Source organism: Chrysemys picta, chromosome 2 (genome assembly GCF_011386835.1).
Source record: "Chrysemys picta bellii isolate R12L10 chromosome 2, ASM1138683v2, whole genome shotgun sequence".
Classification (NCBI taxonomy): Eukaryota; Metazoa; Chordata; order Testudines; family Emydidae; genus Chrysemys; species Chrysemys picta.
Genome location: NC_088792.1, coordinates 64126894 through 64146827, shown reverse-complemented (window position 1 = coordinate 64146827; position 19934 = coordinate 64126894). Strand labels below are relative to the sequence as shown.

Genomic DNA, 19934 nt, shown 5'->3' with positions numbered 1-19934 from the left:
TTCTGGGGAAGTTTTAGCTGGTGTTGTGAGATGCAGAAGCCTCAACAAGTTGACCATAAGGAGCCTTTCCCCCCTGACTCAGGCAGGGCTCTGGGCTGGGAGCAATCACCTCAGAACTCCTCTTCTGTGGCTCCACAGAATATCTGCTTGCAGACACAGGAGCAGGTTGCCCTTCAGCTCAATTCCTTTGGCCAGCTCTGCCATGCTGGAAGAAGGGAGAATTAACAGAAGAAAGGTGCATGGCAGGTGATGCTACTCAGAGAAATAAGGCCCTGACATTTTGACTCAATAAAGAAGAGAAGACAGTGATCGCAAAATCATCTTTAAATCCTGGGCTGTGATAGATCAGGTGGGAGTGTGAATCGCTGCTCTGGCTGCACAGTCCAAAGGCAGAGAATCTGGTGAGATGGTGGAAGGAATGTAGACAAAACCTTAGAGTCTTGTGGACAAGTCTGAACTGCCCCAAGTATCTGCAGGACTGGAGCTCTAAAAAACTTTTGTCCTCCTTTTCAAGGTCCTACATAACTCTTCCCTTCCAATTGCCAAACCTTCTGTCTCTTATAGTGTAACTGCTCCACCTTTCTCCGCCAATGACGCTAGTCTTCACAGTAGCCCATTCACCTGTTTCTCCCATAAGCATAAGCATTGCTACGGGGTGGGGTTTATGTCATTCCCTATGTATGGAATCATCTTCCTTCTCTGGTTCATTAGCCTCTCATATTTTAAATCTCTCTTCAAAGCTCATCCACTTTACAGTGCTCACAATCACTGAAGTGTGTGTGGTTTTAAAAACAAAAACATCAAAATGTGCATATGCATAAACTGAATATATGCATGATGGCATTACTGTAACCTTCACCCGACCTACCCAATTACTTTTTGATGCGTCACTCTTACCTGTGCTACATCTAAAACTCAAGATTGTAAACCCCTGGAGGTAAGGATGGGGTCTTCTGTAAATACACTCCTGGGAGTAGTAAGACACAAATATCTAGAGTTCTTGTTCTTTTAGATAAGAACATAAGAACGGCCATACTGGGTCAGACCAATGATCCATGTTGCCCACTATCCTGTCTTCCAACAGTGGCCAATTCCAAGTGCTTCAGAGGGAATGAACACAACAAGACAATTATTGAGTGATCCATCCCATCATCCACTCCCAGCTTCTGGCAGTCAGAAGCTTAGGGACACCTAGAGCATGGGGTTGCATCACTGGCCATCTTGATTGATGGAACAATCCTCCATGAACTTATCTAATTCTTTTTTGAACCCAGTTATACTTTGCCCTTCACACTATCCCCTGGCAACGAGTTCCACAGGTTGACTGTGCATTGTGTGAAGTAGTAATTCCTTTTGTTTGTTTTAAACTTGCTGCCTATTAATTTCATAGAGTGATCCCTGGTTCTTGTGTTACTCGGAAGGGTAAATAACACTTTCTTATTCACTTTCTCCACACCGTTCATGATTTTATAGACCTCTATCACATGCCCCCTTAGTTGTCTCTTTTCCAACATGAATAGTCTTTTTAATATCTCCTCATAAGGAAGCTGTTCCATAGCCCATCTTTTTTGTTGCCATTCTCTGTCCCTTTTCCAATTCTAATATATCTTTTTTTGAGATGGGACGACCAGAACTACATGTAGTATTCAATGTGTGGGCATACCATGGATTTATATAGTGGCATAGTGATATTTTCTGTCTTATTATCTATCCATTTCCTAATGGTTTTTAACATTGTTAGCTTTTTTGACTGCCGCTGCACATTGAGCGGATGTTTTCAGAGAACTATACACAATGATTTTAAGATCTCTTTCTTGAGTGGTAACAGCTAATTTAGACCCCATCATTTTGCATGTATAGTTGGGATTATGTTTTCCAATGTGCATTACTTTGCATTTATCAGCATTGAATTACATTTGCTATTTTGTTGCCAAGTCAGCCAGTTTTGTGACATCCCTTTGTAATTCTTTGCAGTAAAAGTAAAATAAGTGGCTAGAGTCAAAAGACATCCTTTAAAAATTGGAAGATAGGAGACAAAGGGTAGGAATAAATGGTCAGTTTTCAGAATGGAGAAAGGTAAACGGTGGTGTCACCCAGGGATCTGTACTGGTGCTGTTCAACATAATCATAAATGATCTGGAAACAGTGAGGTGGCAAAATTTGCAGACAATACATAATTACTCAAGATACTTAAGTCCAAAGCAGACAGCGAAGTATATATGAGGGTTCTGACATAAGGACCCTGATTTCTGAAAACCTTCCTGGTCAAGATAATTGCTACCAAGAAGGTGACCTTCCAGGAATGATATGACAGAGGGCATGATGCCAGTGGCTCCAAGGGAGGGCCCGTGAGTCTTGACAGGACCAGGTTTAGGTCCCACGGGGGAATGGGTTTGCAAATTTGAGGGTAAAGTCTCTCTAATCCCTTGAGGAAGTGAATGGACATTTTCTGTGAGAACACCAATCTACCGTCCAGCAGAGGATAGAAGGCTGAAATTGCCCCTAGATGCACCTTGATCGATGAAATGGCTAGGCCTTGTTGTTTCAGATGGAGCAGATATTCCAGCACGGACTGGAGAGGTAACCGAGTTGGTGAGAGGCCTCATTGGGATGCCCACACTGAGAAATGCTTCCACTTGGTGAGGTAAGATTCAGTTGGAGCAAACGGCCATGATCTTGCGAGATCAAGGCAGGAGGGAGCGGCAACAGGGTTGATACTGACAGATCAAGTAGCGTGCCACAAGTGTTGGTACAGCCATGCAGGGACTATAAGAACAACCTTTGTTTTGTCTTGCTTGACTTTCAGAAGGACCTTATGTACCAGAGGAATGAGGGGGAATGTGTAGAACAGGAGTTTTGTCCACACGAGTAGGAAGACATCTGTGAACGAGCCTGGGCTGTAACCACACAGCGTGTAAAACTGCTGACATTTCCTGTTCTGCTTGGTTGCAAACAGATCTAAAACAGGAAACCCCCACCTCTGGAAGATGGATCTAGCTAGATCGGGGTGAAGGGACCACTCATGGTCAGAAGACAAAGACCTGCTGAGGTGATCTGCCAAAGTGTTCCGGACTTCCTGAAAGTGAGAAACTTTGACGTGGATGGAGTGCTTTGCGCAGGAGTCCCACAGGCAAATGGCCTCTTGACACAGGGTGGATGAGTACACTACTCCCTGCTTGTTGGTGTAAAACATAGCTGCGGTGTTGTCCACAAGCACTCTCACAATTTTGCCCAAGGTCTGGCGTAAAAACACCTAGCACACTAGGCGGACCACTCTGAGCTCCCTGACATTTATATGCAAGGAGAGCTCCTCCTGGGACCACAGGCCCTGAGGTGCTTGAGATGAGTCCCTCCCAACCTAGATAGGACACATCCACAATTAGGGATACTGATGGCTGGGAAGTGAAAAGGGAATGCCTGCGCCCACTGATCGGGGATCCCTCCACAAGTGGAGGGAGGTGAGGACCGGGGCAGGAATTGTAAGCACTGAGACCAACTGCTGATGGCTCGGCGAGTACACCAAGGCCAGCCAAGCCTGAAGGTGTCTAAGGTCTAGTCTTGCATGCTGTACCACATAAGTGCACACAGCCATGTGACCCAAAAGTTTGAGGGAGAAATGGGCTGTTGTGATGGGCTGGGTCTTGACCTCCGATATCAGAGCTGACATTGTCTGGGAGTGAGCCACTGGGAGGAAGGCTCTGAACCGGGTAGAACTGAGCAATGCATCAATAAACTCTATACTCTGAGCGGGGATGAGAGTTGACTTTTGCTCGTTTATCAATAGGCCCAGGGCTCTGAAGATAGCTTGGACCAGAGCGATGCTGGCTCTCACGTGAGCCTCGAACCAGCCCTTGATCAGCCAGTGATTGAGGTAAGGGTAGACTAACACCTCTCCTTCTGAGGAAGGCTACCACCACTGCTATGCATTTTGTGAAAACCCAAGGGGCTGCCGACAGGCCAAAGGGGAGGACAATGAATTGGTAGTGGGTCTGGTGTATGATGAATCTGAGGAACCCTCTGTGGTCCCAGAAAATGGAGATGTGGAAATAAGCTTCTTTCAAGTCAAGGGTAGCATACCAGTCCACTGGATCCAGGAAGGAAATAATGGAGGCCAGGGAGACCATGCGGAACCTCAGTTTCTTGAGACAAATCTTGATGCGACACAGGTCTAGGATGGGTAGAAGACCCCCTTTGGCCTGCGGGATTAGGAAATAGTGGAATAAAACCCTTTCCCTCTCAAGTTCTGAGGCATCTTCTTCACCACCTTTACCCAAAGGAGGGCTTGCACTTCCTGGCCTAGAAGTTGCTCATAAGAAGGGTCCCTGAAGAGGAACGGGGATGGAAGAGAGGGGTGGAAGAAAACTGAAGAGTGTAACTTTCCTCCATCGTACACAGCACCCAACAGTCAGACGTGATGAGGGACCATGCTCGGCTGAAGTAGGAGAGTTCGTAAGAAAACAAAGAGGGGGCAGGATCCGGTATGGAAACTGATACAACACCCTCAGGTGCCCCTTCAGAAGTTGTGCTTGGAGCCTCCTGGATATCTGTGAGAGCCCAGTAATGAGGCTGAAGGTGGCCCTGGAGTCTTTCAGGCCATGGAGTTTTGCATACGTCTGTTCGAAGAAGAGGGAAGTTCCCTCAAATGGAAGGTCCTGAATGGACTGCAGAACCTCTGGCGGCAGTCCCAAGGATAGGAGCCAAGAGCATCTTCTCATCCCCATCACAGATGCCATTGTTCTGGCAGCCATGTCAGATGCAACTAGGGCAGCCTAGACATAGGCCCTGGCTATGGTCTTCCCTTCCTCCAGCAAAGCGAAGAATTCTTGTCTGGACTCCTTAGGCAGCAAGTCCTTGAATTCTGACATGGAGTCCCAGACGTTATAGTCATACCTCCCTAGCAAGGCCTGCTGGTTGGAGATGCAGAGCTGTAACCCACCAGTAGAATAAATCTTTCTACCAAACAGGTAGACTTCTTTGAGTCCTTTGGCTTGGGGGTCACTGCTTGCAGCTTTTGACTGTCTCTTTCGTTGGCCACTGCAACCACAAGGGACCCAGGAGAGGGACGGGAATATAGGTATGCATACCCTTTGGTGGGAACATAGTACTTTTTCTCTGCTCTTTTTGAAGTGGGAGGCAGAAAGGGGACCTGACCAGACCCATTACAGCCTCGTTGAGGGGTAGGGTCACCTTTGACAGGGCCACTGCAGCCAAGATGTTAATCAGGCAAAGTTAGGACTCTTTAAGCACCGCAACTTCCATCCCTAGGTTAAAAGCTACCCTTTTCAATAGCTCCTGGTGAGCTCTGAAGTCGTCCTGAGGTACCGAGTCTCTTGGCCCCACCACAGTTTTGTCTGGTAAGGAGGAGGCCTGTATTGGGAGGAGGCCTTCCTCCTCTTCTTCTGCACTGACCACATCATGCAGCCCAGGCTTGGTACCAGAATCCGGGTCAGGTGCCGGATGGTGCAACAGAGATGCCCTTTTCTCTCACACTACCGAATGCAAACTTCTGGAAGGCAATCCCAGTACTGGGGAAAAACCCCACAAATTCCAAAAGGGCCACTGGACCTGCATAGGCTTCTGCCCACTGGGCCAGGGACTTGGGATGGCACCCACACTGGGATCCAATGGGACCTATGCCAGATACTGGTAATAGCTCCTTGGTTGGGTGCACAGCCATCGGACTCGTCAGCTTGGGGGGGGGGGGGGGGGGGGGGACGACACAATAGGGGGCAGTACCCCTCGCTTCCGCCACCTGCTGCCGAGGGTTTGGGGAATGGTGACAGAGTGGGAAAGTCTTCACTGACATCAACAGAGATGGTTTCCCTCTGGTTGGTACCAGAGGACCCAGTGCCAGATAAGCGCTCAGGGGAACATGCTTCCTTCTGCTTGGTGATCTCGCCGGTGATCTTGGAAGTTGCCCCACGGGGGTCGGCAGTACCGGGAGAGCCATCAGGTCCCTGGCCGCTGCAAACGCCTCTAGGGTGGACAGCACCGCGATCTCACTTGCACCATAATGTACCCCCGGTGTCAATGGATTGTCCTGCACCAGACTCAGCTGCACCTGCAAGCAGTGCGGAGTTCAGAGTGCTGCTTGCAGAGGGGGGGAGAGGAGTGACCCAATGCAGGTCGTACTTCGCTGCCCTTCCTGTGTTTGTCCTTACTCACCTTCAGGGAATGCCCCCTCTCAGAACACTGCTTTTTGTGCTTCTTTCCTCAGCACCAGTGAAGGGGAACAGTGCCGAGAAACCCATGCTGCCGGACGAGCACTCCACACCGATGTCGAGATATTCGGTGCCAAGTCTCACCGGCCTGGCTATGATGCCAGTATAAATGTGGCTTCCATCAGAATGGACCTTAGACTAGCCTCCCTATCCTTTTTCATATGAGGCTTGAACTTGCAGCATATCTGGCAACACTCTCGCGCGTGAACCTCCTCCAGACAGTTCAGAAAGCTGGAGTGTAGGTCAGTCACCACAGGAGGCACAGAGTTTGAAGCCCAGAGTCCGGGGCATGCCCAGCCCTGGGGGCAGAGGATGCCCCTCTAAACAAATGTGGGGTTGAACTATATACTATTACTAAAAGAAATAAACTGAAGGTAACTAAACTTGCGAAGAAAGGAGAGAATAATGGAACCTCTAGAAGAAAGCCTTGCTGAGGCAAGAGGAGTTGTTACAGTGACCGTCATGGATGGTAAGGAGGAACTGAGAGGGTGCGGAACCAGCCAGTCCCCATATACCGGCGCATGAGCACGCAGCACCAGAGGGCACTAGAGCCAGCCCAATGGATACCACTGTGAGAAAAAACTTCCGGAGACTGTGCATGCAGTGCAAGCACATCTAACATGGAATGGACGTGAGCAAGCACTCGAAGAAGAACTGGAAGCATTTCAGACAATACTACCATGCTGGTCCTGGACTTCAATCTCTTACCTACCAGCCTAAATTTGGCCTCCAGGCCCTCCCTATCTTTCCCTATGTCACTAGTACCTACATATACCACCAGCTCTTCCCCAGCACGACACAAATATCCTAGATGTCTTGAGAGATCTGCAACCTTCAAACCCAGCAAGACAGTCACCGTGTGGTTCTACCAGTCATCACAAACCCAGCTATCTATATTTCCAATGAATCAATGATCAAATCCCGTTACTATTACCTGTCTCTTCCTAACAATTGGGATTCCCTCCCCTGAAGAGATATCCTCAGTGCAAGAGGATACCATGACACCGTCTGAAAGGAGGGTGCTAACTGAGATCATTTCCCCCTGCTCCAGTTTGATGTTCTCCTTCCCAAGACTTTCATCCTCAACAGCACAGTGGTTGTCAGACCAGGGGTGGGTCTGCTCTACTGTGTCCTGGAAAGTTTCCTCTGTCTCCCTTACTCCTCCAGTTCAGCCATTCTGGTCTCAAGAGCCCACAGTCAATCTATGAGGGCCATAAGCTCCTTACACCGAGTGCACACATATGCCACTTGCCCACAAGGCAGGTAATCATACAAGCTACATTCAGTGCAATAAACTGGATGGTCCCCAGAATGGACTTCTGCCTGCATTATTTTTACTCCTGCAGATTTTTTTGTTTTTTGTTGGAGGTTATTTTCTTTGTTTGGGAGGGGGATTTTGGAGGGTGGGTTATTGGCCTAAGTTTAGAGAATGTTAATTAAGTTTATCTGGCTCTCATGCTCCCTCTCTAAATTCCCTCGCAAAACTCCACTGTTTGTACAGCAAAGATGTAAACTTATCTGCTCTTACTCCCTGCTAGAGCTGGGGGAATACTTACATTTTTTAGGACTTATTCAGTTGAAAAAGAACTGAAAGCTGTGGCAAACAATGACCCTTATGCACCATCAGTGAGTAGGTGTACACACTGTCAGTGAGGTGGCTAGGAGTTCAAAACTAGAAATATGACAATATAAGTGCGTTTAACTTCTTTGGCTTTTTTGGTTTCTCACATTTAAATAGGGAAGAAACAAAATATTCACATAAAAAGCTGAAGTGATCGATGAACACCAAAGTATAACCCACAGGGAGGTGAACAAAAATGGAGCCTGAGAGACCAAGTAAGGTGAAAGGGATCACACAATGAACACTGGAAAGTAAGATAGATATTCTTGCTTAGTATGACATGAAATATGACTAGGTCACTACACAAAATTCTCCCCTTTCCCAAAAAGAGCTGACTTCAGAGCTACCCAGGGCCGGACTATGGAATAGATTTGAAAAGCTTCTGCACGACTTTTTTAGTCAAAACGGCTTAACTTAAAATTGGTCCTCAAATAAATGCCTGTTTAGTCAGAACTTAAAGGAAACTTCTTCAATCTAGCAAACTATAACCACTGGTTACCACTTAGCTGGGATAAGCAATTTAATTTCTCTGTAGTATGTTTGAAAAAAAAAAAAAAACAGGAACATTTCCATACTTCTTCCAAGTTGCTCTTTTCAACCAACTTCCATCTGAGTCGTGCCTTTACATTTTTCAAAGTCTTCTTAATTGATAACAAATTGTCAATGTTGGGACTTCTATTCAACCATTCCACAATCTGCTTTTTAAACTAAGTTTAAAAAAAGAAAACAGTTAGTGAATGTATTTACATACATGTCCTAATACATTTAGAAACGACTGGCTGAAGCCTACTATTTAATTTAGTTTTTGTAGGACAGATTACTACTTGCCTATAGGAGCAGGCTTCTTTACAAGTACAATCTTAAAATCATCTTTCAGGAAAAAGTCATCTACTAACAGTCTCCTTAAAGTTACACTTCATGAATTTTTAAGAAGAGTTTGTAGACTCAAATCTTAAGTTACTTATTTATAAAAAGCATTTCTAAATTTGAAGTTAAGAAGAGGAGACCAGCAGTTCTCACATTTCCAAAATAAAAAGCAAATTACCACCAGAACCAGACATACAATCTTCAATATAAAAAGAAAAGCTAAAGAACACCCTAAAAAAGAAATGAGTTCAGACAATATTGAACGGTGTGATAGACAAGCAGGTAAAGGGGTAAACTGACCTCAACACTGGCCAAATACTTGCTCTGTACTACAGTGATTAGATGTTGCTCCTGACGGATCTTCCGTATAACTTTATTGTAAGCATTTAAGATTATTTCCTTATCTGCCTCATCGTGCTCCTGGGTTAAATTACACATAAGAAGTAGATAAAAGGCTTGCAGTTATTCTCAATTTGTAAGTGTCAACATCTAAGATATAAAATTCTACTGAAAATATCAATGTTAATGGAATGGCTCTAATGTCAGATTTTTATCTCTTTTCTTGAGGAGACTGGAAATGGAAAGTTCACAAGTCTTAAGAGTTCACCGAAGAGTCGCAGTAAAATAAAGATTGATCGGCATTTCCATACAAAAAAATCATTTTTGTCATGTTATATTTTGTACTGTATAAAAGAGCTTAACAGCTTAGGTTTCTTTTTTAAGTGGATACTAAATGTCAAGTTTCAGAGTAGCAGCCGTGTTAGTCTGTATCCGCAAAAAGAAGAACAGGAGGACTTGTGGCACCTTAGAGACTAACAAGATGCATCCGAAGAAGTGGGCTGTAGTCCACGAAAGCTTATGCTCTAATAAATTTGTTAGTCTCTAAGGTACTAAATGTCAAGATGTGCATCATCTTCACCTCTAAAAAGCAAGTCACCTGCTCTGTTGCAGATTGCAGTCAAAATAAGTGTTGACCGAACTGATGTTCTAGTAGCAATATATTATCAAGAGACTGATTCAATTTCTGTTCCTGACTGTTTCTCTCTGGCAGAGCAGGGACTTGTACTGTTGAGACAGTGCAAGGAGTTCAGAGAAGAATTATCAAAATGAAGAGAATGGAGCAATCCTCTTTATCATGAAAGATAAATAACTGAAGAAATAAAACTAGACTGAACATCAGAAAACATTTCCTAATCAGAGCAGAATGGAGTAAGTCTTAAAGGAGAGGCGTTGGAAACCATTTAAGACTGGACAAAGCACTGGAGAATATACTGTAGTAAGAACTGGCACGGAAACAGGCTAAATTATCTAATACTCTATAATACTTTACGCACTTAACATTTTCAGAGCACACTTACTTCAGAATGCTATTGTGAAGTTTAATGTATTATTCCCATTATATAGATGGGGCACTGATTTGCCCAAGGCAATGCAGCAAACTAGTGATAGAGCTGAGATTACAACTCAGGAATTCCTAGTTCCCAGTCCTATGCTCAGGCCACTGTACAATGCTGGCACTTACATCACCAGGGGACAACCTATGTAAAACTTTATACACCTTCTCCGTCTCATTTCTGTGACAAAGACGTTGCCTGAGTTGCAATGATTAATAGCAATCCATCCATAAATTAAAAGTTGTAACTGGGATCAGAGTTGTGTAAAACATTCAGAAGTATGAACAAGTTAGAGATCATAGGAACTTACAACTAGAGAAATCTCCAGCTCTTTGCAGATATCTGACTCAACCTTCTCAAGAACTTCATCCACGTTGCCAACCACTTCTTCTGACTTCAAAGATACTTCTGATGTCAGGTCAAAAAACTTGAGGGGAAAGAGAACTGAATGCTATAATCACAAGTTAATGCAAAATACCAGCAAAAAATCAGTACTTCCTATTAAAACAGGCTTTGGCACAAATGCCAAGCGCTTCTGGAAATCAGGCCATCAGAGTCTAATGCCAAGTTCTTATTGTGTGATTGAGACTTGCAGGTGATACAACTCCTAGAGAACATACAGCATAGACTGTGCCTCATCACTAGAAAAGAAATGTAAACTGAATCCTGCCTTCCTCCGGTTCTTTTTTCCAAACCTCACCTTGATTTTATCTAAATTAAAACTAAAACTAATGTAAGTGGCAGAGGAATCACAAATCCATCACCTGTTGAGTCTCTAATGTTGAAAAACAACATTTTTCACTCACACAATGAAACAGAAAATGACCAAGACAAAACTGGTAGGTTAATCCAGTGGTTCTCAACCAGGGGTATGGAGAGGTCTTCCAGGGGGTACATCAATTCATCTAGATATTTGCTTAGTTTTACAACAGGCTACATGAAAAGCACAAGGGAAGTCAGTACAAACTAAAATTTCATACCGACTAGTTATTTATACTGCCCTATATACTATATCAGATTTTCTCAACCTGGGGGGGGGGTGTGACAATTTATTTTATAATTATATGTAAAAATGAGAAAGCAAGCAATATTTCAGTGCTAGTGTGCTGTGACACTTGCATTTTTATATCTGATTTTGTAAGCAAGTGGTTTTTAAGTGCGGTGAAACTTGGGGGTACAAAAGGCAAATCAGTCTCCTGAACGGGGTACAGTAGTCTGGAAAACCACTGAGTTAAATAACCCTTTAGTTTCTCTGACAGAGCCTCTCATTTTGTGTTTTTAATCATCTTTCCAGAGAAAAATAAAGGAGATGTCTTCGGTTAAACCCATTCCCTTCCCCATCTTCGTGTTTCTACACAGGCACTTTTAGGTTTCATTATTGAGAAACCTTTTGACAACATCTACTGATGCTAAAACAGCTTCTCCCTCTGTAAAAATCCAAAAAAGAGATAAAGCAACATCAAAGCTAAATTAAGCAATTTTAGCTACATGTGAAAAAAGTATAGTGGAGATATATTTGCAGGGGAGAGCGATAAAAAAGTTATTTCTCAAGCTGTTAATTGCTCTAAGTTGCTGTAAGATTTTTTTTTTTTTAAATACTCCAACAGCAAAAAGCCACTTCAGAACCTTTGGTGCAAAGTGGTCAAAGATGCTTGTTTCTACCTCATACTTCAACACAAGATTTGTACCAATAGCCCCAGAATGCACACCTTGCTCTTGCATAGTGCTTAATTGTAAGTGAAATGGACACATGGATAGCTGATGCATCCTATTACCCAGACCTTTCATTATAGAAACAAAGGCTGTAATCAGAGCTTGCTTGGTTACTGAGCTCAGTGTGGTGAAACTGTGTTTAGCTCAGCTTTTTCCATGTACTATCATCATAGGATTAAAATGTTTTCGCTAACAAATTAGCCCAGTGGTTCTCAATCAGGAGTAAACATACCCGTGGGGGTACACAGAGATCTTTCAGGGGGTACATCAATCATTTAGCTATTTGCCTAGTTTTAACAACAGGAAACATAAAAAACATGAGCGAAGACAGTACAAACTAAAATTTAATACAGACAAAATGAGAAAGTAAGCAATTCCAGTAATAGTGTGCTGTGACACTTTTATATTTTTAATGTCTGATTTTGTAAGCAAGTAGTTTTTAAGGAAGATGAACTAAGCAGCTGAACCATTTTAAAGAAAAGTAAGAAGTAGATTGTGCACAAATGTATTTTGGGGTCCATGTTACATTTTAACAGCTGGTGGATGGGGGGGTGGAGGAACGAAAAGATCTGCATACTTCCAAAATTAAACGTTGCCGTGAGCCCTGAGGTAAAGGCGCTCTCAGGGTGTTATTCTGAAATAGGAGGAATTCTGTCCTTCCTACACTGAAGGCTGTTTCAGAGATCACAGTAAAGGAGCATACAAGTGATTGGTTTGTTGTGTTATATTAGCTCATAGATGTGGCCAACATGAAGCACAGGCTTTTCCTGCAAAGAAAACAATTTAACTTTCCCCTGTTCATGAAGTTTAGGATGCCACAGAGCAGAGAATAAATCAATGGAGCAAGATTAGCCTGTGGCTACACCAAATGTTAATTGCAATGCCAAATGTTTTAGATAAATAGCTTTCTCTCTCATTGTGCATGTCGGAGTATTAAATTAATCACGGCAACCACACTAATATGGGAATCTGATCCCTGTAATTAATACACAGCATATACACAAGAGATATGGAGCTATACTACATACTTGCCCTATTCAGATTAATTCAATCAACCATTTAATAAGCGTGTATATTCAGTAGAACTGCAGATCTTGAAAATGTGTTATTGCTTTAATTTTAAAAAGTTCACAAAATAAAAAGCTAAAATTATAGTAGGCATGTAATAATACAGGCCTGAACACCACATTGGCTCAAAAAGTCTGGAGTAGTACATTTGAAAATGACCACCCAACCACTGAAAATGATAGCCACGTCTCTGCTGTGGACTGCCGTTTCCATTGTAAGTTTCATGGAAACAGACACGGATTCATGTTAAGAATGGATTTGCAGTGAAAGTAGTAAACATTTAAAGGAACTTTAAAAAAAAAGAATAAAGAAAAAACCTAAAATAGTGAGTTTAAAATAGTTTCTCTGTCCAGTCTGGTCACCCTTTTCTCACAAACACAGGAACTGTAATATCCAGCCAATTGCAATGGAGTAATCTTAGAATCACAACTGAAGCTGATGAAAGGTCTAGGGGCCGAAAGCTCCCTCCCCCATCCCCACCCATCCAAAACCACAGCTGCATAAATCTGGAACTTCCCCAACTCCCTGGACTATTTTCAAAGTTTAGATTTGAATGAATGCATCAGCTTGTGCAATCATACCAGCACACACACAAAGTACCCCTGGGTAATACTGCTATTTTGGATTATCCATAAGATCAGTCATGCAACTAAAACTGCTTTAACTGTAACTGTGTTTCTAAGGTCTGGTACACTTGAACTGCAACTCAACACAGTTGTGAATAATTATGTTAACTGACATCATGCTGAACGCAGCCCACTCCAGTCTATACTGACTACCAAAAAGCATTCATCATGTCAGGTAACCCAACTGTTCACAGCAGTACTTAGGCATAGTAAAATATTGGTGTGTGGAGTAGGCCTAAGTGGCTGAAACTATTTACTGTTAATAAATGGCTAACCCAGATAATAATATCCTTCCTCATCCAAGTAGACTGCATTTTTCACTTTTAAATCATCCCTGGAAGTTCAGGTCATTTTTATTGTCTTAGTCTTACCTCTCCCTGGCCCCAAAACATTGTCCAACTGTTCCTAAGAAGCAGTTGTCTTCAGGTAGCCACTTCCAGACTAACAGAGTATATCTACCGCTATCCCTAGGGCCTCTGGGCTGGGACCCGGAGTAGAGGGCGGGCCCGGGTCCCTCCCTCTCCACTCCCCTTCTCTGGGATACTAGTGGGACGGTTAGTACCCCAGATCAGGGGTGAGAAATGGCGCCCTGAACACCCTCACAAAAAGAGAAAGCGCGGGACCCATCATAGTGGTACCGGCAATTTGACACAGTCTACACAGCAATTACACACTCACAGCTGACCCGAGTCAGCAGGCTCACAGGGCTCAGGTGGCGGGGCCGTATAATTGTGATGTACATGTTCCAACTCAAGCTGGAGCCCAGGCTCTGGGATCCTTCCCTCTCATGGGGTCCAGAACTCAGGTTCCAGTTTGAGCCTGAACGTCTACACAGCAATTTTACAGCCCAGCAGACTGAGTCCTGCGAGCCGGGCCAGCCATGGGCGTTTAATGGCTGTGTAGACATATCCAAAAGGCTGCTCCACAATATTATTGACTAGTTCCCATAGAGCTTAAAAGAAAATGCTGCAACAGCACCATTCAGGAGCATTTTCTAAACCTCTATGGCACCCACTTCCACAATTTAACAAGGAAAATAAAAGTGACTGCCAGTAAAACAAAATAGCCCTCTATTTCTGGTATGCACTTAAAGCACATCATCTTGTATCAGTGGTGCAAGGGTCAGTATTCTGATCTGGCAAAGTTCTGAAGAGGATTCTCCAATTTCTTGGGGGCGGTGGAGAAGGAAGGCGAGGTAACTCAACCCTACCCAATGTACTGTGGGGAAACTGCTGGATACAGACTAAGCACTGTTGTATGCTATAAGACAGCATTACAACAGCACATCAGCTTAGGAACAATACTAAGTAAAAATATAATACTAGACAACCTTGCAATCTGCATTAATTCCTCCACATAACACTTCAAGGCAAGGAAAAGGTAATCTGTACCTAGAGCATTTTAAAATCAGAAACAGCCTGTTCATTCATTTGGCAATTCTTGTTTTTCTTTCTCTCTCCTCAGACTATTTCAGCATCAATGTTTGATTAGATTCCTTTAATTTACCCTCAAGTCTTTAGTTCAAAAGTAGTATGAAAGGAGCAATGAGGATGTTTTTGTTTAATCATTGGAAAAGTCTGAACAGATTATTTTAATGCACTGAGCAGTTTTCTCTCCCCATGATATGCTTATATTAGGTCAGACCAGGAAAACACTTAACTGAACCACGAAACATGTCCTTAAACCCAAGAGCATGCATTTATATTTTGTACCAGCTGACTCCAATATGTATTAGGTACTGAGGTAAGAGAGTAATCTGGGTCTTCACTGAACGCTGTCCTCTTTGCACTGAAACACTGGCACCAAGTCGCACTCTTCATTAAGTACAACTATGGAAACTTGTATTTAGCTCTCCCATAATGCCTGCCTATCAGGCACTAACATCTATTGCACAAGATTACTGTCTGCATGCAGAACTGTGTCTTTTTCACGTACATTACAGGATAGAAGTAAAGTCTGTTCTACCTTTATCATGCCACTGAACCATGTTGCAAGTATCTGTAGGGAAGCATTTGTACCACTTCTGACACGACTGAATTCCTCCAGTTTAGTTTGCTTCCACTCAAAAAACTGCTGAAATGCCTCCTCAGAGTCATCTGCTTCACTAGCTTGACCATATATTGCCTCCAGAGAACCAGACAGTTCCTGTACAGGGTAAGCAAAAAAAAATAGCAGGTATGCAAACAGAAAGAAACTTGATAAATGTCCTATAAATAGGCAGTTAAAAGACATTTAATGTGTGATCACAAATGAAAGAATTAAGCGTCTGTGCTGACTCACTACAGCACTTTTCACTTCTGAAAATCTAGACCCACATCCTATTCAAGTCACAAATTAGACAATTATTTACTGGTAAATGCGTAGTCTCCTCCTTTCCTCTCAGAACTGGCTATGCTATGTCTCTCGCCTGCCAGAGGTAAGATGGCAAAAAGTCTGTGAATCATGGTGGCATCTACATAACCAGGCTCCTGCCTTTCCAGTCAAGCACTTCCAGACATATCTAATAGCATACAAAAGACAGGTGGGAGGAAAGCAGGATTCAGAAGGTGGGGGGTTGAGGGAGAGAGAAGAGACTACAAAAAAATAATTTTCCCCTTTTCAAATCTCTTCTTCCCTGTGACAAAGAACTGGGTGTGGATGTGACCAATAGTACTAAGAACAAAAGGAGCTCACCTTAGATTGCTCCCTACACAGCAGTCCAAATGCAGCAAACAAGTGGGTCGTGAGATGTGTCAACAACGTAACAGCTCTGACATTCTAAACTGATGTCAGGAGACACAGGTCTCTAGTCAAATCTCTCCTGAGCTCTTTTGGTCATAATCTAAGAGATAACAATCCCACACAGAAACTGCAGTATCTGAAGCGCCTACCCTTGTGCATTTTCAAGACCCTAATAAATAGGGCTTTTCCAATCCTGAAACTTCTAGTTCAATCTAAATACAACATAAATACTTGAAGCGTGGAGTTTCCCTCCATATATGGAACTTGAGGGCGGGAAAACTAAGTCAGCATGAAAGAGAGATGGTTTTCAGGCCAAAGCTTAGGGAGCAAACCCACACTTTTAAAGAAAAAAGGTCTGCCAAATGAATTGAAGAAAATGCTAGGTCAATTCTCTCCTGACACATCCTGGCAAAAAGCTATTTTCTGAACCCAGAGTTGTGCACCTGGATAAGAAATTCCATGCAGGGGAATATTTGTGCATTCCTTTTTGATGATGGCATTTGATTTTCTGTGACCAAAAGATAAAGTTCTCCACAAAAAAAGGGATTTAAATGGCTGACAGTATTTTTTGTGCTAAACACCTTCCCATCAGCTTGCGAGCTCCTACCATGAGCTCTAAAGGTGGTGAACTGCTGATTTTACTTATCTAGATTGTTCCCTGAATCAAAAGGACTTAATGTAACCCTGAGAGAATGAGGCTGAAAGGCTTGCTTGATGCAAGGTATTTTGGAAACTGAGACATTGAGTTTTCTTTGGCCTCAGAATGCTCAGGTTATATTACCAAGACTTTCTCCAAAAAGAGTTCAGCTCCTTTAAAGAGAGTTTGGCAGAAAGCTTCATCTTTGCAGGTAGGTCATCCTTCTAGTCCCAGAGCTAAACTTGCCTGCAGCCAAGCTTAGAGACACCAAGAGAGCTGAGAGCCAACTGGGCACTACCAAAAATGACATTACACAAGAACTATGTCACTTGTCTGGAGTCTTCCAATGACCACTTGATCACTTTTGTGGCCCTGACAGCGACTGGGTCACAGAGCTGATCAAGACCAGACTGCAGCACTCAAGCAATCAATGCTAAATGGTGGAAACCAGGACAGCAAGGAGAGTAACTGCAAATCTGGCCCAGATTCTCTATGGATGAATAGCATCATTGGTGTGGTGAGAAAGTAGGCAGAGCAGTAGGTGACACCCACTACTTTGACCTTAACCTCAGAGAAATCACTTATCGGCCACTTGGGGAGAAGTAAGACACTTACCAACAGTGGCAACCTTGCAAAAGGGGAATGCTGAGGGGAACCGTGTAGGCTTTTCTCCTGAAAATACCTCTCTTAGCGATTGCTGTTTTCCCCCAAAGACGCTAATATTCTAGCAATAAGAGCTTCTGCTTGATCAGAGGTATAGTACTTCACACTGCCACCCCAACTCTCCCACTAACACGGCTCCAGCAAGCTGTCCTCTTCCAGGATTCAAAGAGGCAGGCCAACAGGTCTCCACAAGAATCAGGGAACAAGAGGGACTGGAGCATCTGGAGGGTGGGAAAGGGAAAAATGAGGGAGCACAGATAGGAGTCTTAAAACTGGGACTGAGGAAAGAGGGCTGAAGCACTGAGTGAATGGATCTATACAGAGCCAGAAGAGGCTGGCTCTGCATCTGCTCAATAAAGGGGTGGGGTACCCTTGGCAGAACCCAAGGCTGTCACAACAAAGGGCCCAATGGCACAACAGGAACCACAGGGAAGGGCAACCTGTATAAGGTTTCCTGCTGTAACAGAGAACTTAGGCAGCTGCTTGCCATTATACATTTCCAAGTGGCAGAAGTCACTAAGAGGTTCCCCTAGCTCAGTGGTTGCCAAACTGTGTGACATGTCCCCTTAGGGGGAATGGAGGAACTTTCAAGGTCAATGCGCCCAACCCAGCCACAACTCTAAGTCTCCCCCTGATCCACTCTAGCCCAGCTCTGCCCCCAGCCACAGCTCCACTCCGCCCCCAGCCACAGCTCCAGCCCAGCTACACTCCGCCCCGTTCCTCCCCCAGCCCAGCTCCGCCCCCAGCCACAGCTCCACTCCTCCCCCAGTTGCAGTTCCATTCCACCCCCTGCTCTGCCTCCACCCCAGCTGTCCCCAGCCAGTTCCACTCCACCCCCAGTGGCAGCTCCATTCCACCCCCTGCTCTGCTCCAACCCAGCTCCACCCCCAGCCACAGCTCCACTCCACTCCTGCACCTCCCACAGCCCAGCTCCGCCCCAGCCACAGCTCCACTCCACCCCTGCTCCGCCCCCACTTGCAGCTCCATTCCACCCCCTGCTCTGCCTCCACCCCAGCTGTCCCCAGCCACAGCTCCACTCCGCCCCCAGCTGCAGCTCTATTCCACCCCCTGCTCTGCCTGCACCCCAGCTGTCCCCAGCCACAGCTCCACTCTGCCCCCAGCTCCATTCCACCCCCTGCCCCGCTCCAGCGCAGGTCCGCCCCCAGTCACAGCTCCACTCTGCCCCTACACCTCCCACAGCCCAGCTCTGCCCTCAGCCAGCACTCTGCTCCACTCCCAGCTGCAACTCCGCCCCCTGCTCTGCCTCCACCCCAGCTCTGACCCCAGACACAGCTCCACACCATCCCCTGCTCCACTACCAGCCCAGGTCTGCCCTCATTCCCTCTCCACACCCAGGCCAGCTCCGCCTCTAGCCCCAGCTTCTCCCCCAGCCCCAGTTCAACTGAGCCAACTGTGCAGTAATGGAGGAGGGATGCGGACAGATTCCATTACTGCTAAGAAGGGGGTGTGACAAGAAAAGTTTGGTACCACTGCCCTCACTGCTGACAGAGCAGGCTGGAGAGAAACCAGGGTAGAGGCATGTACGTACCTGATCCAGGCCTCCCTCTTAGGACGAGCTGCTACATGAGATTGGGGTGGAAAGGAGCCCTAGATCACCGGAAGCTATATAGAACAGAGCCTATAGCTAAAGTTCTCCCGTCGCACCAGTGATAACTGAGGACAGGCAGAGGAGAAGTCTGAGCTTTCACACACACACAGGATGGCAACATTAGAGGCCTTACCCAAATGTAGCAGAAGTGTTCCATGCCACTGGTGAATGGAAAGAGGCAGCAACATGGGAAGAAGATTATTCCTAGGGGGAGTCTCAGCCAGTGCCGCCGACCTGTATTTAGCTATAGGCAGACAAACTCTCCCCTCCAACTATCTTTCATAAAATAGCTGTCTCTTAACTTTCCTTCATAGCTCAGAAGGCTGAAGCATCACCTATACATTCAGGAGGTGAAAAAAAGACTGAAGAGGAAGGAGACTAGCTGGGTACCCTTCCCTGAATGACAGCCTTTTTTGATCCTTACCTTCTTTTAGGTATAGATCTATCACACAATTCTGATTGGTTGATCATGTACATTTCCCCAATGATTTTGGAAGCAATAATATATACTAACATTGCTACAACGTAACTTACAAGGTTAATGTACTAGATGTAAATCTTTGTTGAATGTACAACAAGATAGGATACCATATAATACTGTAATATAAAAAAAATAATGCAACGGAATGGCTGAGAATTTAGATATACAAGAGACAGAAAATACTTATTCCAACAACTAAAATAGCCTCATTACATGTACCTAGCATTGTATAGGATTATATATTGTTACAATTAGACCCTTACACTGTAAATGTGCAGCATAGCAGATTTCGAGTTGTGGGAGGGACCGCAAA

The 19934-nt window shown here is 44.5% G+C and overlaps 1 protein-coding gene across 17 annotated transcripts in view; it reads right to left on the bottom strand.

The window, feature by feature from the left end:
* The window catches only part of STK31 (serine/threonine kinase 31), a 97470-nt gene that overhangs the window by 38906 nt on the left and 38630 nt on the right, over positions 1–19934 (bottom strand). For all 17 annotated transcript variants that reach the window (XM_024106776.3, XM_065583367.1, XM_042861450.2 and 14 more), the window contains 4 exons: positions 15476–15655; positions 10414–10530; positions 9010–9129; positions 8418–8549 (listed from right to left, as the gene is read on the bottom strand). In XM_024106776.3, the coding sequence (XP_023962544.2) occupies positions 8418–8549; positions 9010–9129; positions 10414–10530; positions 15476–15655 (549 nt within the window). The remainder of the gene's footprint in view (positions 1–8417; positions 8550–9009; positions 9130–10413; positions 10531–15475; positions 15656–19934) is intronic.